The 27672-nt window shown below is 41.2% G+C and overlaps 2 protein-coding genes across 2 annotated transcripts in view; one reads left to right on the top strand and one right to left on the bottom strand.

Moving 5' to 3' along the window:
- The window catches only part of eci1 (enoyl-CoA delta isomerase 1), a 101014-nt gene that overhangs the window by 10915 nt on the left and 62427 nt on the right, over window positions 1-27672 (top strand). The window lies entirely within an intron of this gene.
- Window positions 145-8479, bottom strand: LOC308098566 (deoxyribonuclease-1-like; the record flags this gene model as incomplete). The annotated part of the gene is made up of 6 exons (XM_080446980.1): window positions 145-303; window positions 443-555; window positions 6263-6381; window positions 7189-7275; window positions 7572-7660; window positions 8342-8479. 6 exons carry the CDS (start codon window positions 8477-8479, stop codon window positions 145-147), a joined length of 705 nt encoding a protein of 234 aa, XP_080303106.1.

The raw sequence follows: 27672 nt of genomic DNA, 5'->3' as shown, positions 1-27672 counted from the left end.
ATGTATGTATGTATGTATGTATGTATGTAGGTATGTATGTATGTATGTATGCATGTGTGAGTGATTTGTGAGACTTGTGTGCATGCGTGCATGCATGCATGCGTGCGTGTGTGTGCGTGCGTGCGTGCGTGCATGCGTGTCTGTCTACCTGTCATAGGGACAGTTGGTCTGTGACACTGTAGTGTCAGTGTCGTCATTGATCAGCCAATAGAAACTCTTGTTTGTGAAGAGGCGGATCTTATTCCAGTCTGCCCCGTTGACATAGTTGCAGCCTGCGTTGAAGTCACCCAGTAGTAGTATGTGCTGTTACGAAGAAGACAGAGAGAGAGAGAACATAGGACATACAGGCCAGGGACACTACTCTCACTCATGTGTGTGTGTGTGCATGCATGCATGTGTCTGTGTGTGTGTGTATAGACTATTAGAGAGATGTAGTAATTACATTGGTTTTCCAGCGAGCGCGGACATCAACCACCACATCATATAGAGCATCCGTCTCCTCTACAGCCATGTCTGGAGAAGTGTGCTGGGGGATCAACACAAAGTTCTTCACAGCTAGGAGAGGAGAGGAGAGGAGAGGAGAGGGGGGGAGTGGAGTGGATATGTGAAAACTAAAAGTGTGAGATAATACATAGGGAGAAGGGTGATTGCAGGGTGTAGGAGAGAGAACAGGTTTGGGGAGAGAGAGAGCATGGTATGAGATGATTTGATAATCCGCTACACAGCCCTCACATCTAGTAGTGTAGGCCCTCACATCGAGTAGGCTACAATATCGGCTATATAGCCTACTATTATTCCTCGAATACAAACCCCTCAGGTACAGGGTGGCTTGCTCTGCGTTGGCCTGGTTGGGCATCATTGGGTTTTCACTATGCTGGTGAGTTATAATAAGATATGGTATAATGTTCATTTGGGTAAATGGCTATTTTTCATGTTAGTGATGATGTTCTGCAGCCTCACCGTTCTCATTGTTCTGAAACAGGCCATGCCAGGGGAGATGGGGAGGTAGAGGGACAACAGCACAAAGAGGAGAGGTTCATTATGATCTGTGTGATCATGGTGTAATTTGTGGGAACTCTCTTTATTTGGTGCTTTACGGAAATATTAGTTGATCAAGGCCTGCAGTTATTAGGTGAAATGGATTGGCTCATAAACCTTGCTTATAAGCCTACAATAATGAAGAATGAATCAAATCACTTTACTGCATAATGCTGTGTGTGTAAAGCTTGTTACTGGTTACTGGACGCGCATTGGGTCATGATAACCTCGAATGACACAGGAGATGTCAACAGGACTGGTCACTCAGAAGTGGCAAACAGGATGAATAAATGAAGAAATAGATGAGAACGTAATCTGAATCGAATCTGTAATTTGGTTGTGTTATACCGTAGAACCAATTATAAATTATGCTAAAGTGTGATATTAATTATATATTAATTATATATATATATGATTTTGACAAAAGGGTTATTATTGGGAATATAATTCTTTTTTATACTTTGAGACTATGAGTCAGTCCTTCCCTAATATTACTTTGGCTGCACACACAAATACACACAGTCGCCGTATGTGAAGCGAGACACACAGTCGCTGTATCGCCGATGTCCGTTTGTGGTGGAGAGTGATTAAACTCCTTTTAGTACAGCAGATTAATGGTACATTCATAAGAATCGGCACAAATACTCTGTAAAGGCCACTCTTATGGAAAAAGGCGCTGGCCACTCAAAAATCCAAGATGGCGACCATTTTTTCAACATGGCCACCACCTTAGCGGAGCAGATAGTAATATAATCTTTCAGGTTGTAATACAAGGATGTCATTTGACACAAATACTCTGTAAGGGCCACTCTTACGGAAAAAGGCACTGGCCTCTCAAAAAGCCAACATAAAAGTAGATCAAAGATCAAAATAGCTTCTATAGCACCACCTTCATCCAGCCTTCCTGGGTCCAGGATCATTGGCATTTGATTGATCTCATGAAAGAGTGGAACATTGGTGGCAAGCATGGTGTAGGCATTGGAGGTGATACTAGGGCATCATTATTTTTGTCTTTCTGAAAAAGACAACATTTCTTCCAATCAGTTTGCCTATTGACTAACATTGGATTTGCGTTTGGGTTGATTGATTTCTGATTAACGCCAAGGGGCTATCCTTTTACCAACTTAATCAAAGTGATACCGCACATTCAGATATGGGATACAACTAGGTTCGAGTGACCTACACCTAGCCCGATCATTCATCCAGTGCCTTTTAAGTCCTGTGTCATCTGTACACCTTCCGGGTAAGTATACATGAACAAGTCATGAATAGCCTCGCTTACCCTTGGCTCGGCTCTCCCACCGTCCCACGCTGGCACACCCTGTCAATTCAGGCACGGCTAACTACATCTACTATTACTAGCTAATTGATCGGGCTGTTAGACAGCACAATTGTGACACTGATAAGCTACACTATTACTACAGTATTAGTAAAACTAGATCAGCTGACACTGAACCCCATGCTGAGTTACACAGCAGTGATTTCACCATTGTGCCCTGGTTGACATTCACTCTATTATAATAAGCTTTCCTCCACCTACTAAATTGTGCTCTGACAAGAAAACTAATATGTCAATTGGAATCTGCAACACCAAAAACATGTATAGACACAAAAACTTTATTTCTATGTTTTATAGATCACATCATCGCAACTAGTTTTCCAGCCGCCATCTTGCACGCCATCTTTGAGTTAGAAAAGATGTGATAGCATTGCACCAGTGGTAGCTATATGTGTGCTGTCTTGTATTATAACACTACCAGAACGGGTCAATAGCCTATACGAAAATGTATTGTTGACTGGTTTGGGATAGAGAGGATCGTGAATGTGTTTGGCACGAGGGGAAAGTGGTAAAGTGAATGTTTTTTTTTATTATTGTTTTATTGATTGAATATTTATGAACCTTTTGCAAATAGTACAGTGGTACAGTGGGTTAGCGATTTTGCCATGTGAACAATTGCTGGTGAAAAGCTGCTGCAAATATGTAATGGTAAAATAAATGCTATTATTACTTACACACCTACATTAAATTTGATGTATTGAATTTCATAATACATTTCCTTATGCAATACTATCACATATTTTCTAGCACTAGGGGTGCGTGTTTACCTTTCCAAAAATCACCAGGAGAATTATTCCCCCCAGATGGTACCGGTGGTGGCCCAAATTTGGGGTCCTGGCTTAAATGAACTGGGGCTGGAACCTGCTGCATAATCGATTCTTAATATTTACTCAAGAATGAATGAATGAGTTTCAATTTTGCAATTTTGCCAGCCATAGAGGTGAAAAAAGCACCTGCTGCAAAGGTGATATTCATACAGTATGTAATGTTAACCCATTCAATACGGGAAAGCATCAGTGTCATTTTAGACTTTAGCTTTATATGTATACAGTAGCAACATGTTTTTTCAGAGAACTGTTAGGATTTAGAAGGCATTTATAGAATTCATTACTTACACACTTACATTAGGATATATTTAGTTTATTGAATTTCATGATTTCATTAGAATCTATGTAATCATGGTATTGCATCTTTAGGTTATTTACAGAGGGACCTTTGTGTAACATCTTGAAAACAGAAGTACATATTGTGTAATGTATCGTCACTATGTTGTCACTGCCAGTAATACAGAACATTTATAGTCTGAGCTATGCCCACCGTTTTTCAAAAAGAGAGGGTCAATAATAAGAGAGAATCGTTTGAAGTAGAATGCTTCGGTTCTGTGTACAGGTATAGGCTAAATTTGAAAAGTGTGTTTTGGCATGGGGTTATGAATGGATTGATAACACTACCACCGCTGCAATATTCACATCTTTTCTAGCACGAGGGGTGTATACCTTCCCAAAAATCTCTATGAGAATTATTCCCCCTAGATGGTAAATTTGGGGTCCTATAGCTTACGGACTACATGAACTGAGGGTGGAACCTGCATGATATTCGATTTGTCCCACTTACTGTAGGTAAAAAAAATTAATGAATTAGCGATTCTGCAAGACATAGAGGTGCTTCGCATGTAAACAACTGTTGTGGAAAAAGCACCTGCTGCAAAGGTGATATTCATGTATGTAATGGTAAAGTTAAGTTATCCCATGCATTACACACACAACATTTTGTTTATTGAATTTCATAATTCATAATTCATAATTTCCTTAGAATCTGGGTAGGCTAAACATGGTATTACATCTTTAGGTTATTTACAGTGGAAACCTTTGTGTAAGCCAGTCCACTCCAATGATTCACAACACAATTGTGCAACTTCAATACTTGCAACAACTTGCAAACATTTCCCCAAAGGCACAGGCCTGCAACCGGTCAGTCCAAACCGCTGAAATGTCTTGCAACTGGTTGCAAGTTGCGACTAGTTGCATTGGTTTGAACTTGCCTCAACATCTTTCATGAAAACAGAAATACACATAATGTATAGTCAATATATATATTTCTAGCTAATTTTAACAACTTTTCTGAAAAACATATTGTCTGAGCTATGGCCACCATTTTCCAAAAAGAGAGGGTCAATAATGAGAAAACCATCAGTTTGAAGTGGAATGCCTCATTCGGTTCTCTCTATAATTTTTAAAAGTGTGTTTTGGAGTGATAACACAGAAAGCTACCACCGCTGCAATGCTATCACATATTTTTTTGCACTAGGGGTGTATACCTTACCAAAACTCACTATGAGAATTATTCCCCCCAGATGGTACCCATGGTCCACATTCTTTGTCCTGGCTCACAGACTATAATAGTCATGACAAAAACTACACTACACTGTATTATGTGTGTATGTAAGCTGAAATAGGACAATATTGGTACAACTCCTGGAAGCTATCTTGAAAAATGTTTTTTTTTTTGAGTGGCCAGTGCCCTTTTTCACACGAGTGGACCTTACAGAGTATTTTTGCCAAATTTCATCCTTGTATCACAACCTGAAAGATTAAATCAGTATCTGCTCTGCTAAGGTGGGGGCCATCTTGAAAAAACGGTCACCATCTTGGATTTTTTAGTGGCCAGCGCCTTTTTCCACCAGAGTGGCCCTTACAAAGTATTTGTGCCAAATGTAATGCTTGTATCACAAAGTGAACGATTATGTTATTAATCTGCTGCACTATTTTCCTTGGAGCTCGTCCGAGATGGTAAATAGTGCATTTATATAGCGCTTTAATCCAAAGCACTTTATACAGATTGTGACGTGGAAATATTAACGTGCCTGGGGTGGCTAAGTACAGTACTGTATATGGAATGTGTGACTGCAATGACATAGTAAGTGGCAAATGTTTAATTACTATTAGCCATTTTGGCTAACTCTCGCTAACGGCGTTCCCTTCCGCCGGTGTGGTTCGCTACTGAGCCTACTGAGCCGAAATATTGCTGAAAGAAAATAGATATGCTCCAAAGAGCCAAATGTATAGTGAACAATTAAAAGTAGACGAAACAAAGCCAATATGTATGATGGACGTTGTGGTAAACTTTGTCTGAAATTTTACATATTCTTGTGGTAGAACATAGCTACAATGAAAAGAGGACAGTGATAACAGGACACGAAAGGAAGCATGGAGTAAGCCAAATGTAGGCTATTAATAGATATTCATATAGGCTACAGGTAGAACAAGACCAATCGTGCCATTGCCTGGATGGAGTGATAATAAAACCTTACCCTAAATCGAATTCTAACGTTGATCTATGAACTCCTTAACCATCACCACGATAGCCTATGCTTAACCTATAACTCTGATTCTAACTCCAATATTAACCATCACCGTCTAACTTTATCCCTAAACCCTAAACTGCAACTCCATAACTTTCATGTCCGACCCAGGATTTGAACCCCAGTACCCTGCATCAGCTCTGAAATATATACTGTTGAGCTACAGTACAAGGGTCTGTTTGAACAGAGGCTAAATACATTTTGACACCTTTTTGCAATACTTTTTGTCAACCAGTAGTGGTCCTACGCCAACCATTTCTAAATAGAAGAGTAGACATACTAATTACAACCACATATACAGTATGTAATTATAAGAATTTCCCTCATCGATCTACACACACACACTGCCAGCTGCCAGCTCCCTGACAAGGTACACACACACACACACACACACACACACACACACACACACACACACACACACACACACACACACACACACACACACACACACACACACACACACACACACACACACACACACACACACACACACACACACACACACACCTCAGAGCGCTTACCGGCATAGTTGGAGGAGAACATGACAACAAAAGGTTCTCTCTTGAAGGTGTCATTTCTACAGGGACCATCATGGCTGTCATCGTATGTGTAGTTCTTAACTACAGACACTGTCTGCTCTCTGACAACATGGAGAAGAGGGTTATGATTAATACATATTTTACTAAACAAATAATTTAGTAAAACAGGGCTTGGTGGCTATGGTGTTACTTATATGCATGTCATGGGCATGACACAGTGTGTGACCTGCGTGTCACCTTGCTGCGCCCTACACCTCCTCACTCCTGTCTGTTTCCACTGAGACACCTTAACAAGACCAGGAGACCTGGTTCCGCCAGACCCAAAATGAAGTCCTAGTATGTAACACACCTACAAACCACTTTATAACTGAAGTTCATGATGTCATGAATAGTTCGTGACGAAAGGGGACGTCACAAACCTTTTTTTGGCTGGGGCCCCTGCCCATGTATGGACGAAACAGGTACAAAGCCTCATGGTACAAAGCCTCCATACATGGAGGAAACAGGTACAAAACATGCACTACGTCACGGCGGACTTCACATGACGTGTCAGCCTGTGTATACCCATGTATGGACGAAAGGGGGACAGACTTTTTTGGCTGGGGCCGGAGGACAAATGACCCCTGCCCATGTATGGACGAAACAGATACAAAGCCTCATGTAAGCCCGACCCCTTGGGTCTGGCAAAAGGTAGCATAGGCTAATTTTTTTCTTTTCTTTGAATATGAACTACAGTGTCCAATCAGGGCATGGCTGTTGGAAGCATTATGTGCCTGTCGTGCCTGTTTGGAGCGTGTCACCATTCCGAGCGGTGCGATTGCTTGGCCCCGGAAGAGCTGCTTCCAGCGTAAAAAAACACAGATTTTTGACAATTTTACTGCGTACTTGCGTGATCCATGTGTGTGTACCTGTAGAGGAAGAGGTATCGCTCCTTGTAGGTGTTGCGACCCAGTTGCTCACTGATGATGTGGTGGTACCTGAACTCTGGACAACCTCTGGAGAGGAATAAACACACAAACACAGTTGCAGACACACATACACTGTAGCCTACATAGCCTACTGTACACACAGGTGTAGTTACACATGTAATATATTCTGTTATTAGTTATTTGTATGACTTGCAGTGTCTTGGCACCCAATCAGCACACCATGATAGTAGGCTATGCATTGTGCTGTGCATTATGTCATCCACTCTGTCCTGCAGTTCCTTTCTCTTCCTTTCAGTAGTACAAATTCAAACTGGAAATGGCTTAAGAAAAATAGAATCACTGAAATACAGTGATGGACTTACTTGTTGATGTGCTCCATCAGTCTGTTGGTTGCAGACAGGTCATTGTCTCTGACCTCCTGGATCAGAATGATGTCATAGCGATGAACAACCTACAAAATAAAATTAGAAGGAAACGTTTTTAATAGTTTTTGCCAATTTGAAGTCTTCATCCTCATTTTTTCATGTCTATTGAGTTGAAGGTAGGGTAAGTGATATTTTTTGGTACATTGTTTTTGTTAAAAAGGTTAAAGTACTATATTCTGATAGTAATCATTGCTACAGAGTGTTTGCTTGGTCATAGGGGTCTCTCTCCAGCTCTTTAGTTAACAGAATATAGTACATTTTCAGGTAGGTGACACAATTTAAGCCAATCAGGAGAGAGCACTGACAATACATTTTCTGTTTTATAAAGAGCTGGAGAGACATGGGAGACTCCTTTTACTGAACAAACACTCTATAGCAATGAGTACTATCAGAATATAGTGCTATTTAACACTTATTTTAACCAAAGTAAATCACTTACCAGCAGAAGTATCTCCCGTTCAGATAAATTAAAGAGTTTTCCAAAAATGTTACATTGAAAATTGAAATAATAAAATAAATGTACACCATCATTGCAAAATAGTAGTCAAAATGTATGTCACAGGTTTAATTAAGGTTGTTTCTGGGTGTAAGATAATTTTAGACTAATTGTATTTAATTAAAACACACTATACGATTGTATCAGGTCGATTATTTTGGCAAATGTGGTTGCCCAGAGAAATAGTGAGAAAGCCTGTTGCGTTTCATACCGTGGAGATGATATCCATGAGGGTGGCATTGGAGGACTTCTTGTCTCCAAATGACTTGATGTTGAAGGCTCCCAGCAGCAGAGCACTGCCCAGCTGCAACAGACCCAGCAAGAGGCCCAGAGAACACACCAAACGCATCTTGAGGTGGGGTGGGATAGGTAACAACTAGTCTGGCTAGTCTTGTGTAGCCAGACTTTAAGAGATCTCTGCCTACTGATAAGTCTGGTGACGTTCTAAGTGTGGGCTAGAGGTGAGGCTAGAGGTGAGGTGTGGGTGGTAATAATTCAGATATAACAAAAAAAAACATGCATTGCAGAACCAATGAGAAGGACAGAGGGCGGTGCTTCCTAATCTGGGTATAATTTCCAGAGTATAATTTCCAGAGTATAATTTCAATAGCGAGGAAGGAAATATCACAAACCAAACCGTTAATTTCACACAATGTTGCAACGCAAGGACTTACGATCAACTTCCTCCAAAGAGTTATAAAAGAAGCATTGCGCCACAATGCAACAAAACAGATTACTTATTAGCTATACTAGTCTTCTAAAAATCAAAAAAAGTTATCCTGAAGTAGGCATTACTTCCATGAGTCATGCAATATAAGATTTAGGTATAATGCATTGTGGAAAAAGTAGACTGTTGCTTCCTTGCCAAGTTGCACTGCTTGGGCAAATGACAATTGTCTCATCATGGAAGTGTAATAGTTGATTTATAACTGACCGCGAGGTCACAGTGGCGATGTCACTGTGGTCAAGGGTCAAAGGTCAAGGGTTTTGCTGCAGGTGCGTGAAGCAATAAATAAAAATAAAACATTGTTATTTCAAGTGAGAAAGAAAGTGAAGATCTGAACTGAGGTCATACTGAACAGTTGACTGTTTGGTGTCCATGTCAGATGTAAAAAGCACTGATATTTCAGACTGCCCATGAAGCCTCCACATTTTCACTGTGGGAATGGAAATCAGAGAGCGGCTGCAACCTTGACATGTGAACACATACTCTAAAGGCCTTTGCAGACAGGGTGCGATTAGTCAATCAGTTTTTAACGCATGCAAAAAGACGCACACATCGAACTGGGTTCCATTGAAAAAAACGCATTGCTGCAGCCACTGTAGTAGGACTTAAAACAAAATAGATTTTAACATTATTGAGTATTATTATTTTGAGGCTTCCTGTTTTATACAGTAATTTCATTCCTCCAACACGGTTTCATGTCCCTCATACACATGGACCAAACATTCTGTGACAGGGTTCTATTTAAAATCATGCTTATATCACTGAATATTAGTCTTTCCTCTCTCCAACTTCTTACAGTATTTCCACTATTTTGTTTGGGCAGGGGTTTAAAATATCTGAGAAGTGAGATGTGTTATTTGTCCCAAAATACCATTCAATTGTAAAACCTTATTTTTGTAATCAGTGTAATCCAGAAATGACAGTAAAAGCACCAGTTAAACTGATGTAATGGACCCTTCGCTAAACCCCACCCCAAAAGCGATTGTCCAATGCCAGCTTAGCAACCGTTGTTAGCCTGGCATAGGTCTAGCATATTTTCGTCACCTGCCATAGCTGTCGATATTATTTCGCCCGCACACACACAATCATTTGCAACATAATAGCAAGAATAGGAATACCACGGTAACGCAATGGTGACTATGAACCACGTACCCAAACCCGTTTGAGGCTGCTTTTCCCAAGCTGAAATCTGCACTTAAACTACAAGGCTGAATGGCTGTGTTGTTGAACACATACACAGCTTCTTCAGGAAAGTTACACGATACGACTCACTCGCCCAGGTGGTGTCAATAATAGGCTACTAATCACTGTAATCGTAACAAAATTCAGAATCACAGTGCTGCCTGTTTCGGATTCTGCACGTTAAAGTATATTAATTCATTTGTTCGTCTATTTATTAACTGCTCCTGTCCTGCAGTCTTACCCTGCGGTACATGAAAACTCCTGTTACAGTCATGGATCAACTTTAACCTGGTGTTAGCACTTTCTCCATTTACGGTCCGTACATCTATATAAACGTTCAGATTTCAAATATAAAGTGCTTACCCCATGGCCACGGATGTTGAAATTATGCACGGGACTCTCAAAAGTACCCGTATATTCTGTATTGTTCAATAAAAAGCATTTAAATCCGATCAGTGGCCATTTTCTCATAATGTATCAGAGTGCAATACACCTACAAACTGATAGGGTCGCTCAGTTGAAAGCGCATGGAGAAAATGGCCACCGATCAGATTAAAATGCTTTTTATTGAACAATACGGATGATACGGGTACTTCTGAGAGCCCGTACATAAATGTAACATCCGTGGCCATGGGATAAGCACTTTATATTTGAAATATGAACGTTTATGTAGATGTACGGGCCATAAATGGAGAAAGTGCAAACACCAGGTTGAAGGTTCATCCATGACGGTCGTGACAGTCGACCGTCGTGTATCCATGGCTATTATACTCCCTCTAACATTTCCCATGTTTTTAGTTTATTGAAATAATGTCATGCACATTTGTCCAGTGCATAGCCTACTGCAGGCCTTGTTGACTAGATTTAGAAGAGATTTTGAAGCTCTTGCTCCTGAAATGATCGATTATTTTTAAGGTGAAAAGCCATCATTTAACATGAAAGTCAATGGGTGAGAAGCAAAGTTTGCCAGGCGCTGCCAGGCCTGGGTGTGACTAACTTCGCTAGCGCCCGTGGCCACTTGGCAGCGCATATAAGTGGCGTAGCGTCATGAGGGCCAGTGGGGCCGTGGCTCGGTCAGTGAAGACCCTGTAGCGCGGATGATATGTGGCATAGAGGGGCAGATTTTAATTCTCCAGAGGAAACATCCGTGGGCTACCATTGGTTCAGCGATGTGTGCGGTCGCCCTGCGGCCCCTCCTCCTCCACCAATGTGCAGTATTGAGAGCCCTGACGTCACAACATTTGGAGCGATGGGCACTGCACTCTGGTTGGTTAGGGTACACCTAGGGCCCAGGTAGAACCCACTTAAAGCCTGCATGGGCAAACCCAGTTAGGACCCGCCTCGGTCCCACATAAACGTGGCTAGTTGGGGCCCACCTAAGGGCCAGGTAGAAGCTACTTATAGCCCGCATGGGCATCGCAGTTAAGACCCACCTCGGCCCCACATAGAATTGCCTAGGTGGGGCCCACCTAAGGCCCAGGTAGAACACACGTATGTCCCACAAGGGCATCCCAGTTGGGACTGAAGTGGATCCCGCTGACATTGCCGACATGGGGTCCATATGGTTTATCCCACCTTGAAACCATATGGGAACTACGCTGACGTGCTGGCTGGAATGCAAACGCTGCATCATACCTGTAGTGTGTAGTTTGATGTTGTGTGTGTAACAGACATACATGCAGTGTGTAGATCAATGTCCATATGAAAGTCAATGCCCAGCAGTGTCTTTTGTTTCTCCAGCAGAGTTTCTAGTGTCTCTATCTCTCTCTGGAAGAGGTTGCACAGGTCTGCAGGTCTGCAGCCGCACTGAGGCGCTCCAACACAAACAGTCTGACATTAAGCTGCTTCACACAACAAACATCAGCACCACGCTGCTGTTTGTCCAAAAGACACAATATCTCCTGTCCCACCGTCATGTGTTCATTTATCGACAGCCGTACAGACTCCATTTGACACATTTTACCTCGTTTATCCAGCTCTCACTGACTCTCCCCTAATACAGTGGTTCTCAACCTGTCGGTGGGGACCCCCCACAGGCCAATGTTAAAATAGTAGCACTTGTTCCTCAACATAGTGTGAATGTGCGTGCAAAGTTGACCGCAATCGGACGCTGCATTCATGATTTGCGGCATTTTGTTCTAAACGGGCCACTCCTGCAAACTTTAGATGTGAATCTTAGCCAATCGGGATGGAATATGAAAAATTAAACAGATCCGTCTTGATCACATGACTATAGAGATCATGTGTACCGATTTGCGTGAAATGTAGATAAAATCGGAAGGAGTAATGTAAAGAAATATGTTTTACATAAGTCGGCCTCCTGGTGGCGCTATAAAAGGTATATGTGAAAAATGCAGGGCAAAGGTTTTTCCTTGACCTCTAGAGAGTGCACATACAAAGTTTTACACAGATTGGTGCAGTTATAGGTAAAAACACAAATCGGGCTGTTATAGCGCCACCATGAGGCTGATTAGAAAAATCTCAAGTGGAATTTCTTCCTCGGCATAGTGGGAATGTGGGTGCAAAGTTGCACGGAAAGTGCATGCTGTGTTCATAATTTGAGGCATTTTGGTCAAAACGGAGCAGTCCTGCAAACTTTGGAAGCCATTTTTAGCCAATCAGGATGGAATATGAAAAATCTGAAAGACCAGTTTTGTTTAATGACTATAGAGATACTGTGTACCGATTTGCGTGATGTTTAGACAAAATATGTAGGAGTACTGTGAAAAAATGTGTTTTGCAAAAAGCGGCCTCCTGGTGGCGCTATAACAGGGCCATGTGGAAAAAATGGGGCAGAGGTTCTGAATTGGCATCCAGGGAGTGTGTGTGCACAGTTTCGCTGCGATCAAGCCAACGATGCGGGAGATTAGCTATCCACAGACGGACGGACGGACAGACAGGGGGTAAAACATACTCTCGCGCCATGCCTTTCGGCCTGGCGGAGACAATAAAAAAAACGAAAGTAAAGGAAAAGACCATTACTGCAACAATAGTAGTCAACAAACTAAACTATACTATAAAACATTGGCCAAATTGTAATATAAGAAAGAGGCAAACATGTTGAAAATAGGCGATCTACAAGCTTACAACGCCTCTCAACGTGAGGCGTTGTGAGCTTGTAGATCTGCTATTTTCACAATATTGACTTGTGGAACGGAGTCAAACAAAATGGGGGGGTCCCCAGTTCAAATATGATTATTTTGGGGGGGCGCGGCCTGAAAAGGTTGAGAACCACTGCCCTAATCGTACCGAATTTATCTGAAATTACCATAATGCAGCCTAAACGTGCGTTGCACGGGGCGGTCCTGCCATTACGTTAGTTACTGGAGTTGCTGTGGAGCTACACAGTTCTCCACAAGACACACAAGCCCACAACATACACCATCTACAATGGACTAACTGAGCAGCAATAATAACATTCACCACACAAACGTGCATTGTTGACAAAGAGATTGCACAGCCGCTGCACGCATGACAACCACGTTAGCGTTAGCTACATGCCAACTATCACAGCGCCCTGTCTGTCGTTGCTGCGACTGACTGTGATGGCTATTGGCTACAGCAAGCTCTCTGCGCTGCCACTGTCTGGAAACTGCTCTTAGCATGACACGACCAATGAGAGTGAGCGCTTTCGTTGTTGCTAAGATACGGTGTATGGCACATGGCGTCTCTGCCCCATAGCTTGTAGATCTCTCACACATGATTGGCGTAGCCTGCGTTGCCAGGTCTGCCTTTTGTATAAGGGATTTTGGGCTTATTTGGGCGCGCTTTTGGGGCTCGTTTGCATAGACCACGGCAGCGCTTGTTTCTTGCCCGTTTCACGGATGTGGCAACGAAGGTGCTGAGTTTTTGTCGCAGATGATGATGATTGGCTGTTAAAAGAACCCTCCGGAAGTAAATTGCGAGCTGGCGAAGTGATTTGCATAAGTATTGGGGCATAATACGTTTGGTATTAATTGTACATCCTGCAAGTGCAGTAACGGTATGGGAAGCAGTATGCTGGGAGGCAGAATATTGAGGATTTTTTGTGAAAAGTTTGGAGTTAGTTGGGCCATGGGTCTGCTTGGATACCCTCCACATACCCTCCACATGCAATCATGTGGACTCCATGAGTTTGCTTGTCAATTATTGTGGGAGGATTGGGTTGTTGTATGTGGTCCCTGTAGGTGGGTTCAGGCAGCAGGGGCTTAGCCAATCAGCTCCACCTCCACAGGATAATGGTCGCTGACAGCCAATGCCTGTGAAAATAAGAAATGACAACTTTATGTGACGTAATCTATACCATGTCTTTCTGCTGTGTTTGGACATTGGTGTTTTTGGATGCAATTTGTTTTTGTGTCTATATTGTAGAACATCATGTTTTATTGTGTGCGTTCTGGTCCTGTCTAAACATTCTTTGTTCTTGTGTACAACAGGGAAATTCTTTCTTGTCCAACGGATGTCTCCTTGTTGTGATTATACTAGGCTTTAAGCTGTAACTGTTCATATCAATGAGGGCCAGGCATGTGTGTTGTCCTTTCAGGACAAAAGAGCAGAACTGTTATGATATATTTTAGGCTTGACGTGCTTAACCTTTATCTGGTTGTACTGATTTGCTCTCATCTACATAAGCATATTAGATATACTTTTGTGACACCATGGTCACTGCTTTATCAGATACTGTAATCATACAAGATGCAACTGTTGAAGCACACTATTCTACATTGTAGAACATGTAAAAGAACATGTTTTATAGTGTACTTCATATCATACTCTCATTCGGGTCCTTTTCTATATCTGTTGCAACTCATATTTTCTAGTCATGTAATGTGAACCATACTATATTCTCTGAATGTTCTTAATAAAATTCTAAACTTCTCCTCTGATACTGCCTGATGTCATCTTGTTCTCCAAGCTCGCCACTCTACTGAATCATCACTCACCCGCCTTAAAGGTGCAGTAATTGATCTCATTTTCAGATCAGGATTCAAATTGTATCCAACCAGGAGAGAGAGCTCATACAGGATAAAAAAAATTATCAGACAAATTTGAAACTGGAACACTATAAAATTGAAGCTGGTAAATGGGTACTCTCAGGTGTGTGCTGGCAGGTCACTCAAAACGAGAGCGAAATACCAACAGAAGCATATTGGGGGATTTTGGCAAACATTGGCACACATGTTCAAAATGGAGTTTGAAGTTATAATGGGTTTGTATAGGAAGGGGGCGTGTCTGATAAAATGAAATATCAAAATACTGAATCAAGCAACTTAAAAACTGTCTGGGGTGTTCACAAAAGCCTGTGTAGACCATAAAATGACCCACATTTTTGTGTTAAGTGAAATACCCCTTTAAAAGTTATTATGGTTTATTTTTGTTACATCTATCAAGTCCATGTGGGTAGATACAAACATACACACAGGTTTGTACTTGTGACAACATCAACATTTGAGGACAGATATTTTATGAATACATTTTTTTTTCTCCACCATTTACACCCCAAACCTAAAGCCACCTAGCTCTTAAAGGATCTACTACACCATGATTATTATTATTTTTTCATCTTGTTTATGTCACGCGGAGGGATTGTACTGCTAGTGACGTCACTTTCGGGGCCAAATCAGTTTGGCCTGTTTGAGACCAATTTACATAAAACTCCAGATGCTGTGAAAGCCTGAGTGCTCAAACTGGGGTCTTTTTTGGGGATAGAAGAGAGGTAGGGGAGACCAAAAACTTTAACTTGTTGTAACTTGAAGCTAATTAGTGTTCAAAACACCATCTCATTGGAATACAGAGCACTTCTGCATTCCATTCTTACGATGGGAGTCAACGCTAGTGTCATAACTCTCTCTGGTTCACACTAATCTGGTTTTAGAATCTAAAGTATCCACCCCATCTCGACCAATCGACCAATGGGAGCAGCCGCCTTGCATACAGCCTTTAAAAGTGTGTGAAGAAAGTGGAATTTGTCGTTTACTCAAACAGTCTTATTGTCTGCAAAGAAACTTCTTCATCCCTGGGCATTTGCAAAGCTACAAGGTACGTTTTGACATTGTTTGACATTTGTTAAACGTAGTATTTATATTCTACAGATCGGCTGCCTGCCAACATATGCTGTGTATGCTGTGTGTGTGTGTGTGTGTGTGTGTGTGTGTGTGTGTGTGTGTGTGTGTGTGTGTGTGTGTGTGTGTGTGTGTGTGTGTGTGTGTGTGGGGGTGTGTGTGTGTGCGTGCACAGAGGTGGATGAAGTACTCGACCCCCGTACTTGAGTAAGAGTACAGATACTCCTGGTCAAATTTACTCCACTACAAGTAAAAGTAGCTCAGTCAAAATGTTACGTAAGAGTAAAAAAATCATTGCTTTTAAATATACTTAAGTATTCAAAAGTATATGCTTTGATAAATACTTAAAGTACAAGTAAAAGTAAAAGTAGAAGTACATTTCTTAATTTTTATACCAAAGAATTGCTGTAATGTTGTACTCAGTACTTTACAGCCTTCCTAGAAATGTACTCGAGTAAAATATTTGTCTTGAAAATGTACTCAAGTAAGAGTAAGTATCAAAAAAATCTAATACTCAAATAAAGTACAGATCCTCAGAATCTGTAATTAAGTACAGTACTCAAGTACATTTACTCTGTTACTGTCCATCACTGTGCAGAGGTGGACAGAGTACTCGACCCCAGTACTTGAGTAAGAGTACAGATACTCCCTGGTTCAATTTACTCCACTACAAGTAAAAGTAGCCCAGTCAAAAAGTTACTCAAGTAAGAGTAAAAAAGTACTTGCTTTTAAATATACTTAAGTAATCAAGAGTACATGCTTTTAAAAAATACTTAAGTACAAGTAAAAGTACATTTCTTATCTTTCACATCAATGAATTGCTGTAATTTTGTATATGGCTTTTTTTTAAATCACAAGTCAAATTAGTGCAGCATTGGTTCAAAACAAGTAAAGTAAATTAATATATTTATAGCCTAGTGGTGCAGCACAAAATAACCAAATAACCACAAAATATTAAATTTAAATATACAAAAATATGTCTAAAACCTCAGCAATTCCAATGCAACAAAAATAATTCCCCATCTAAGCAGTAGCAGTGATGTTAGGTTTTCAATGTAGTTATTATGGGTGCCAGGACGAAGGAGTGGTCATTTGAATGGGTCCCAGGGACATTTTGAGATTCTATGAGTCCTAATAAAATAAAAACGTTTCCCCATTCAGACAGTATGCCATACTGTCTGAATGGGGAAACGTGAATGAAAGGCACACAATTTTGGCATACTGAGTATATCAACATTATATGCCTTTCATTGTTTTCAAGGCGAAAAACAAACCATGTCACTCTGCCTTTCATGAATATTCAAGGGAAAAAAAGTACCATATGTCACTTCTATGTGCTAACTCCGTTGGAATTGATAGTTTTAAACTCTACATCCCTCCGTTCATAAGTGATGAGCTTATTATGAAGGAGTTGGCCAGGTTTGGGAAGGTTGTATCAACAGTCAAAAAGCTGCCGTCAGGTTGTAAATCGCCTGAATTGAAGCATGTGTCACACAGGAGAATGCTTTTCATGATCTTGAATGACAAGACCCTAGACATGAAAATAACGTTTAAATTAACTGTGGATGGGTTTGAGTACACTGTTTTTGCCACTACAGAAAACATGAGGTGTTTTGGCGGTGGGGCAGAAGAAGGGCATTTGATTAGATCATGCCCAGATCAGCCGTCCACTTCGTCCAGTGCAGGGACGAGTGGTGCGGGCTAGACCATGGGGGCAGCCTGCTTCTGGGGGAGAGACAGGAAAGACGAGCAAAGATGGAGAGGTTGTTGTACAGGAGGACAAAACTGATGGGGGGAATGGACAGCAAGAGAATAGTGGAGGTAAGGAAGAGGAGGTGATTGGTGGTGAATCTGAGGTTGATGAGCCTACTGTTAACATTGATAATGATGTTCTGAGCACTCAAGAGGACAGCAGTCCTAGTGCCAGTCAAGTGGAGGAGGGAGGGAGTGGTGGAGGAGGAGGAGGAGGGGGGAGGGAGGGAGTGTTGCAAGGGGTGAGGATGGAGTAAAGGGGAAGCTGGCAACGGATGTGGACATGAGAGGTGAAGAGGACAGTTTAAAGGTGGTGGGAGGAAAAAGGAAGACAAAAAAAGGCCCAGGGGGGTCACAACCAAAAAAGGTGACAGAGGCTAGAGTTGATAATCTGACAGAACAGGGAGATTTAATTTCAGATAGTGCTGAACCTGGGGTGTGGGAGCAGGCGCGCGGGAAGTCCTTAATACCTAGGGGGGCTGTGCGTCGGGGGGGACTCCTCGCGCCCGCGCGAAGCGCGGACGTGCGATTGTTTTGCGATTTTTTGGGGGTTTTCTGTGTTTTTCCCACAAAAAGGCAGAAAGACAGTGTAAACACCAGGTTGAAGTTCATCCATGACCGTAACAGACTGCTATGATCCATAAAATATATATATATTATAAAAAATAAAATAATTTTTTTTTTTTTTTTTTTTTTTTTCTTCCCATCACCAGGGGGGCTGCTCCCATCACCAGGGGGGCTGCAGCCCCCATAGCCCCCCCTTCCCGCGCCACTGTGTGGGAGAGTGAGGTATCAGAGGATGAGCCAATTAATTATGGTTAAGACTTGGACAGGGGCCATTTTCGAATTGCAGCCTCCTGAACGTGTATCTTTAGGGCAGTTTTGAAAGTGAGTAGGGTTTTACACTCCTTTACTCCTTTTGGTAGGGCATTCCACATTTTTGATGAATAGCATGAAAGAACGAGTTCATTCCCTTTGTTGAGCCAAATCTGGGTTGAACATGATTCGTGGAGCTGCCTCTGGTGTTATGATCGTGGACTTCATTAACATTTTGGAAGTATTTTGACAAATACAGGGGGATCCCAATGTTGTGGTGTATCTTGAAGACCAGGCCCATAGCAAGTTGCTGTACTCTGTCCTCAACCCTAAGCCATCCAATCCTAGCAAAATGAGCAGGGGTTAGATGGGTTTTGTGATTGAGGCCAAGAAGTAGCCTTACTAGTTTGTTTTGGGATGTTTGGAGCCTTGTTTTTAAGGCCTTGGAGGTGTTGTGATACCATGAAGTGCATGCATAATCATAATAACCTTGTATGAGGGCCCCTGCAAGAATCTTCAGAGTATTCTTACTGACTAGACGTCCAATCCTATACAAAAAGCGTATTCTTTGGTTGACCTTTTTGATCACTCTTTCGGCGTTTTTGTTACCGGAGAGGTTTGCCTCCAAGATGGAACCCAGGTAGGTAATTTCCTCCTTTCTTAACATCATCACCCACTTTGATTGTGAAACTCTCAGCCTTGCTAAGGTTAGAACTGGACCCAAAGAGGATGGATTCAGTTTTACCCAGGTGTAATGATAGTTTGTTGTCGGAGAGCCAGATGCAGATCTTGTTGAGTTCAGAGCTGAGAGTTTTCTCAACCTGCAGCCTGTCCCTGTCCGAGACCAGCAGAGCTGAGTCATCTGCGAACAGGAACAGTTTGCAGTCGCAAGCTGAAGACATATCGTTCACATATCAATCCTAGTATACTTCCTTGCGGATCAATTTGAATCAATCGGACCCAGTCTGAATCCGCCCAAGAGATTTACACCATCACATATGATGTTTAGGTTAAAGTGGAAGGGGGGCTTATGATTGTTAAAGCAAAGCATGAAAAATATATAGTTTTTATTAATATGTATGCACCTGTTGTTGGACAGGACAGGGTAAGAGCACTAAATACTTTTTTAATTCTTTAAAACTTCTGTAATTCAGATGATTATTTGTATCTCGGTGGGGATTGTAACTGTACTCAGAATGATCAATATGATCATAATCATGTTGAACCTCTCAAACAATCACAAAGAGTACTGGGCAACCTTATTGAGACACACACGATTTAGTGGACATGTGGAGAGAATTACATGATACAGACAGTACACATGGGCTCACGTTAGAGATAATGTTATCTCCTTAGCTAGGCTGGACAGGTTTTAATGTTTTAAACACCAGTTTGGTGTTGTTAAGAGGTGTGAAATGTTGCTGGTGGGGGTTTCTGACCATTCTTTAGTGGTGGGGGGTGTGCTTATCACAAATGTGAAACCAATGAGTGCTTACTGGCATTTCAACTCCACTTTACTTCTTGATGAGAATTGTTAAGAGACTTTAAATTTTTTTTGGAAGGGTTTCAAAACTGAAAAGCTAAGTTTTTAGTCACTGAGGCAGTGGTGGGACTGTGGGAAAGTTCAAATTAAGCAGCTTTGTCAGCAGTACACTTTCAATGTCACAAGGGACATTACCAGATCAATTAGAGATCAAGAGATTGAGTTAGTGGACCTGCAGAGTGTGTGGGAGTCCACAGGAAATCGAGGATATTTTGAAGTCCTCAAGTCTAAAAAAAAAGCATGCTTGGAGACCTACTGGGCATAAAGGCGCAAAGGGCATTGGTGCGGTCTAGGTTCCAGGGCGCAAATCGGATGGATGCACCTTCCAGTTTCTTTTTTGGTCTAGAGAAAAAGAATAGGCAGAGCAGGTTCCTGCATACGCTACGCTCACCTGAAGGGCAGGAGATAGCGGGGGCTGGAGAGATCCGGCGTGCGGCAGTGGATTTTTATTCTGATCTATACAAGAGTGAATAAGTGATGCAGGATCCAGTCAGTGTGTTCATCTCATTGGTAAGGGCAAGGGTATGGATAGACTGGACACTTTTGTGCAGCAGTGGTGTTATAATGATGTGATCTGTTCAGTTGAGGATGAGGTGTTATGTTTTGGGTTACTTTTCAGGTAAGGTTCTTTTTCATACTGTGAATGTTGAGTGAAAAGAGTGAGAACACGTTTTTTTTGTAAATAAAAGGGGTTTTTTTAAGTAAAAAAAAAAGTCTCTCTGTCTCTCTCACTCACTCTCAGGATGTTGCTATTGAGGAGATTCAGAGGGCCATGCGGTATTTTCCTAACCTGACTCCGCCAGATGGAAGAAGCTTGCTTCACACACATATTTGTCTCACAGCCTACTTTCTTACTGTTGTCTTGGGAATCTGGTTACTCAATACCGCCCCCATCTGGCGGAGTCAGGTTAGTATTTTCCACAAAGTAGGCTAAGAATATAAAACTATCTTCTCCATTATACATTCCATTACTGTGATCATTAAAGGTAGGATAAATGATATTGTTTTGTTAAATAATTGGTAAATAGCTCTACATTCTGTCATTAATCATTGTTATAGAGTGTTTAATTGATCGGTAACAGAAGTCTCTCTAGCTCTTTACTAAACATAAAATAAATGTTCTGGTTGGGATACAGATTTTATCCAATCAGGAGAACTCATACAAGAAACAGGATCGACAAGTGAAATTGGAAGTGATGACACAAAGAAATGAGTAGAAAAAAATTAAATGGGAACACTATAAAATAGAAGCTGATATAGGTACTCTCCTGATTGGCTGAAATTGGCAACCCACTTGAAAATGTATTCTCTGTTTATTAAAGAGCTGGAGAGACCCCTGTTTAACACTTTTACTGAACACTCTGTAGCAATGATTACTATCACAATGTAGAGCTATTTAACACTGTTACTGAACAAACACTCCATAGCAATGAAAACCATCACAATATAGTGCTATTTAACACTGTTACTGAACAAACACTCTATGGCATCGATTACATTACATTACATTATGACAATAGAGCTATTTAACATGGTTTAATGTTTTGTAAGTTGTTCAGTTAGTTTTCCTTACTCCCAAACCGAGTACTTCAAGGGTATTTGCTAATAGTATGCAGACCGATCCAAGTTTAATAGGCTACAGCTGCGTGCTGCAAACTTAATTTAACTTATAAACTACTGATAAACTTGACGTGATGCTCCCATAGAGATATAAGGATGCCCCTTGATACAGACAAATACCGCGATGCAGTCAGACTGGCGTCACTTACCAATATTATCCAAAACATTTCAACATTATCAATGATTGATCTGCAACTCAACAAGTGTACATGTCTATTTCAACACATGGTGTCTTGTTATTGTGCGTGGCATCCTGATCCAGAATGCAGCCTGGTTTAAACTCTGTGCATGACGGTGCTCTACTGTTCTTCCTCGCTAAAATAAGAAGCTAAGCTAACGCCTTGCATCAACTGTTGCGTGATAATGCTTCGTCCTACCACGGTGTAGTGCAGCTAACAACCGATCTACAAGCTCACACCGCATCGCGCGACACCGTTGTGTGACAGGGTATAAATCGTGCGTTTTCTGCACTGTCTCTGGTGAGACAGAACTCAAATAGACAGTACAGTGCGGCTAATATATACAATATTTCATGGGGATTAATAGGTTAGGGTTAGGCAATGGTCCCCCAGAATAGGCATGCTGGGGTTCATGGTTAATGCTATGTAATGTTTTCATATTTGTCAAGGTTCGCTAATGTTGTGATCATTTACAGGTAGAGTAAGTGTTTAATTGTTCAGTAACAGGAGTTTCCCTGTCTCTCCAGCTCTTTAGTAAACATTAAATGCATGTTCAGGTTGGGATACAGATTTTATGTAATCGTAACTTAAAAATGCATTACTAGGTTATGTGATTAGACTGGGATCAATTCATTTGATCCCAGATTCAGTTGCTCCGGTCTGGGTCTCTAGAGCGGATATGGAAACGGTGCTTGCATGTGTCTCCATACATGCGCGACAATGGGTGCATCCACACATGCGGTGCATCCACACATAAAGATGCAAGTCATCGGAAGTCCCATCCACTCCCATGTTATAGGAAAAAACGGAAAGACCGTCCCGATGCGACATATCCGGGTTCCGACATAAGCGCATATCCGGGTTCCGCTCTTCCTTGAGTAATGGCCAGAAATGGCCGGAACCTGAACAAGGGCTTGCGACAACTAGCGTCAACTTGCATCTTATGGGTGCATCCACACATGAGATGCAAGTTGACGCTCGGAAGTCGGAAGTCCCATCCACTCCCATGTTATAGGAAAAAACAGAAATACCGTCCCAACTTGCATCTCATGTGTGGATGCACCCCCAGTGTGGATGCACCCATTTGAGCGAGCTGGTCACAAGTCCATGCAACACTTCCTGCCATTTCCGTCCGTTCCTTTGATATCTTCCTGATATCTTTTGAGCAGCTGGTGGGCAGTGCCTTTTTTCCCCCCGGAAGTGTAGTTCTTTGACTAGTGCTATTTGTATAAGTGAGGACAGAGGAATGTAGCCTACACTACTCAACAACATTAAGAAACATGAAACATTATGAAAACATTATGCACGTGCAACACCATTACATTATTATGAATAGCATTAATAACCACATGAACCCCAACATAAGCCAAACATATTTGGCTTATGTTCTTTTGGCTTATTTTTGGCAAAGAGATTTGGTGTTGAAATAGAGAATGGAGGGTTTAAGTAGGCTATATGTGAATTACATCAATAAGGGACCAGTCGAAATTTACATAAGGGGGGGCATGGAGGAAATGTATGTGCCCTGATCTAAAATGCCATGACCCTCCCTTTGACAAAAAAAAAAAATCAATGACCCTCCCCAAGTGATTACAAAAAAAAGAGTAACCCTCCCCGCCTAGAAGTGTCACGATATATTGTGTCACGATATAGCCTATCGTGGTATTAAAATGTGATGATAGGTATTGTCATGATGTCATACTGTATCGTAATATTTTTTTAATTGTTTTTTTAATAAAAAAAAAAAACACTTTCTTTTTTTTTGCCGGTGAAAGTTAGGAGTTTTTACTGTATGATATGAAATGTAAAGCTTATCATAATCATAGTAATTATTAATCATGTCCTCCATCATATTCAAGGTATTTTGACTCCAGTCAGTCACTTTCAGTTTAAAGCACTGCAGAGGGGAGGTGTTGTGTGTCAGCTGATGCTCGTTGACGCTCGTTAATGTGACATGCATCTGCACTCTCAAATAGGCCTACATCTAATCTAAGATTGTATTATACTGTATCTGGTATTATAGATTTTTTTTAGCTGTTGGAAATAACTAGGCTGCACTTGGTTGGTAAAGTCCAGATGACAAAAATATGAGGTTTGTGGAATTTATAGTTATGCAGTCTTATATTATATTATATTTGTTATATTAGTGTCTATCTGTCCTCTGAAACAATGGGTTTATAGTTAGTGAGAACTTCACTTCTCCATTAAGCTTGCACAAATGTATTTATTTGTGTGTACAAAGCACTTTGTACTTGTTTCTAACTTGCTTTATAACGTTATTTATAAGATGATGGCCAATGTTGATGATACATGAGAAAAGAACATGAATAATATATCATATCGATATCATGCCCAACATCATGTATCGTATTGTGAAATTCTTGACACCCCTAACCCTCCCCATCAAATACAACATGACATTTAAAACTGATATGTCCAATGTTTTCTTTCCACATTGATTAGAACATTGCTGTAGTGTAGTCAGTCTTGCTAAATGCACAGTGTATCTGTAGTAGTGGTAGCAGAATGGATAGTGTTCTCATCTTACATGTGGGAAACCCATTGAATCCTGGTCAGATTGAAGAAAGTTGAATATTTGGTAACCAGTAGTTTAAAACTTTTGTCACTCTGCCCTTTTAATTATCAACTACAGTGACTACAACTACACTGTTGCCTACATAAAACAAATTAGGCTATCAATTATGGCCTGATGCTTCTGGTTTTACTTGTGGAGCTAGGCATCTATACACAACTGTCCATATAGATCCACATTAATCACATGCACAGAATTACTTCAAATGATTATGAATATCCAGTTATAGTAGGCCTATTTATAATGCATCTCTCCAATAACGCCTGTTGAAGTTTTGCTTAATTGTTCAACCACCATCGTTAAGACGCTGAATAGATTTGACTGGGTCATTCACACTCGCTGTGCGTTGATGGCTTGTTAACGACCGTCATTGATTCTAAATAGACAAGGTGTTACTTGATTTGAATTCTTTGTATCCTTTGAAATGGAGAGGGGTCATTGACCACTGTTCTGCTGTACTAAAAAGGTATATAAAAAACGGACTATTTTATCAATTCAAAATTGCATGACCCTCCCTTGGATTCAAAGTAAAATTAGCTGACCCTCCCTTGGACCAAAATTAGAAAGGCATGACCCTCCCCTATTTTCCTCCATGCCCCCCCTTATGTAAATTTCGACTGGTCCCTAACTAGAAAAAGTCTCCGCCAGGTCAGGTACGTTATTGTGGCCTCCTGGTGGCGCTATAATAGGCTAATGTGAAAAGGGTGCCATTTCTTCTTAGGCCTTTCACGGCAATCGGACACTGCATTCATGATTTGAGGCATTTTGTGCCAAAAATGTGTTTTGCTAAATTAGACCTGATGGTGGCGCTATAACAGGCCAATGTGAAAAGGGTGGCATTTCTTCCTCGGCCTAGTGGGAATGCGCGTGTGAAATTTCACCGAAATTGCAAGCTGCGTTCATGATTTGAGGCATTTTATTCAAAACGGACCAATCCTGCAAACTTTGGAAGCCAACCTTAGCCAATCAGGATGGAATATGGAAAATGGGACAGATCCGTGTTGATCACATGACTATAGAGATAATGTGTACTGATTTGCGTGATGTTTGGATAAAATCTGTAGGAGTAATATCAAAAAATGGGTTTCGCACAAATCGGCCTCCTGGCAGTGGCGCCGGCGCCTGTTTTATTAAAAGACACTGTGTCCCCCCACTATTCAGTCCAGCCGGAAAAAAAAAACACTTAAAAAAAAAAAAAAAAAAAAAGAAATTGAAAAAAAAATAATAATAATAATAATAATCAGTCCAGTCCCCCGCACCTCGCGAACACCGCGAGCGCGAGGTGGGGTCTCAGAGACCACCATCAGCAGCAGCAGCAACGCTGCCTGTGGAAGCTGCTTTGCCACCCAATAAAGAGAATGCAACTGCAATGCCACCAGCCCCAGGACTGGATGCAGAAGTGTCCCAGGAGGAGGCTCCTCTCGCTGGGACTGCTGCTGCTGCTCCTACGGTGTGTGTGGATTCATGCTGCCTTTATTCAACTGACTCTGACTTAACAATTCAACCATTTGTTGCAAAAAAGGACACTGCCAGGTCTTCTGGGACAAATTTGGAACGTTATTGCAATCAAGAGTGGTTAACAAATCGAGACTGGCTTGTTGTGCAGTACTAAAAAAACGTTTGCCGTTTTGCTGTCTCTCGAAACCTGATCAACTTTTCAAAATGTGTGTCACTTCTACTGGTGTCAACAACTTCCTTATTCCTAAATAAAGTGCTTATTTTTGTTTAAATTATATGTGTCATGGAGATGGAGTTCTTCTAATTTTCATCAGAGCAACCTTGATTTTCCCATAAATAGAAAGACAAAATTACCTCTGACATCCACACTTCATGGAGTACACTTTTTTAACCAAATTAACCAAAATAACCGAATGAACCCCCCATGCACCCCTGTCCCGCGATGTGTCCCCCCAGGTCATTTTCCATTCCAGCGCCCCTGCCTCCTGGTGGCGCTATAACAGGCCCATGTAAAAAAAATGGTGAAGAGGTTCTGAATTGGCATCCAGGGAGTGTGTGTGCACAGTTTCGCAGCGACCGGGCCAACGGTGCCGGAGATTAGCTGCTCGCAGACAGATGGACACCGGGACGGACACACGGACACACTGACGGACGGACAAGGGGTAAAACATACTCTCTCGCCATGCCTTTCGGCCTGGCGGAGACAATTATGAATGACAGACTCATATGGTAGAGAGTGCACTTTATGACAATAAAGCACAGAGATGTTTAGTTTTTTGTACGTACGTATCTGTCCTATAGTGCGAACGTGTAGTCACCAAGGGGTCGCCACGCCCCCTTTTGGTGCTGCAGCCATGAGACTAAGAGACTCAAGACTAAGACGTGCTTAAAGGTAGGGTAAGTGATATTTTTTGGAAAAAACAAAAAGTATTTTGTTAAAAGGTTAAAGCACTATATTCTGATAGTAATCATTGCTATAGAGTGTTTGTTCAGTAACAGGAGTCTCCCCGTCTCTCCAGCTCTTTAATAAACAGAAAATACATTTTCCGGTAGGTGTCAAAATCTCAGCCAATCAGGAGAAAGTACCAATTTTTAAGCTTCATTTTTATAGTGTTCCAGTTCCAATTTTACCTGCTCATTTCTATGTGTCATAACTTCCAATTTCACTTGTTTAATCTATATCCTGATTGAGTTCTCTATCCTGATTGGATAAAATTGGAAATGAAACTGAAACTGAAATAAATAAATAAAATTTATAAAGAGCTGGAGAGACAAGGAGACTCCTTTTACTGAACAAACACTCTATAGCAATGAGTACTATCAGAATATAGAGCTATTTAACACTTATTTTAACCAAAGAAAATCATTTTGTTTTTTGTTTTTAAACCTGTAGCACTTTGAGATTTGTTTCAAATATAAAGTGTGTTACAAATAAAATGTATTATTATTATTATTATTATTATTACTTACCCTACCTTTAAGACTAGAGAGTGATGGTGGTCTGTGCTTGTAAACATTAACTTCTTTGCCGACTACATAGTGAACATCTCCACATTGTAGCTCAGGCTGTTAGCTGCTCAACATTTACAAACAGCCTGCCTACCTGTGCCTACCTGACTCACTGTGTTTGA

This window comes from Gymnoscopelus braueri (genome assembly GCF_963280865.1).
Source record: "Gymnoscopelus braueri genome assembly, chromosome: 13".
NCBI lineage: Eukaryota > Metazoa > Chordata > Actinopteri > Myctophiformes > Myctophidae > Gymnoscopelus > Gymnoscopelus braueri.
The sequence above is the reverse complement of the archived record's forward strand: the minus strand, read 5'-3'. Positions and strand labels throughout refer to the sequence as shown.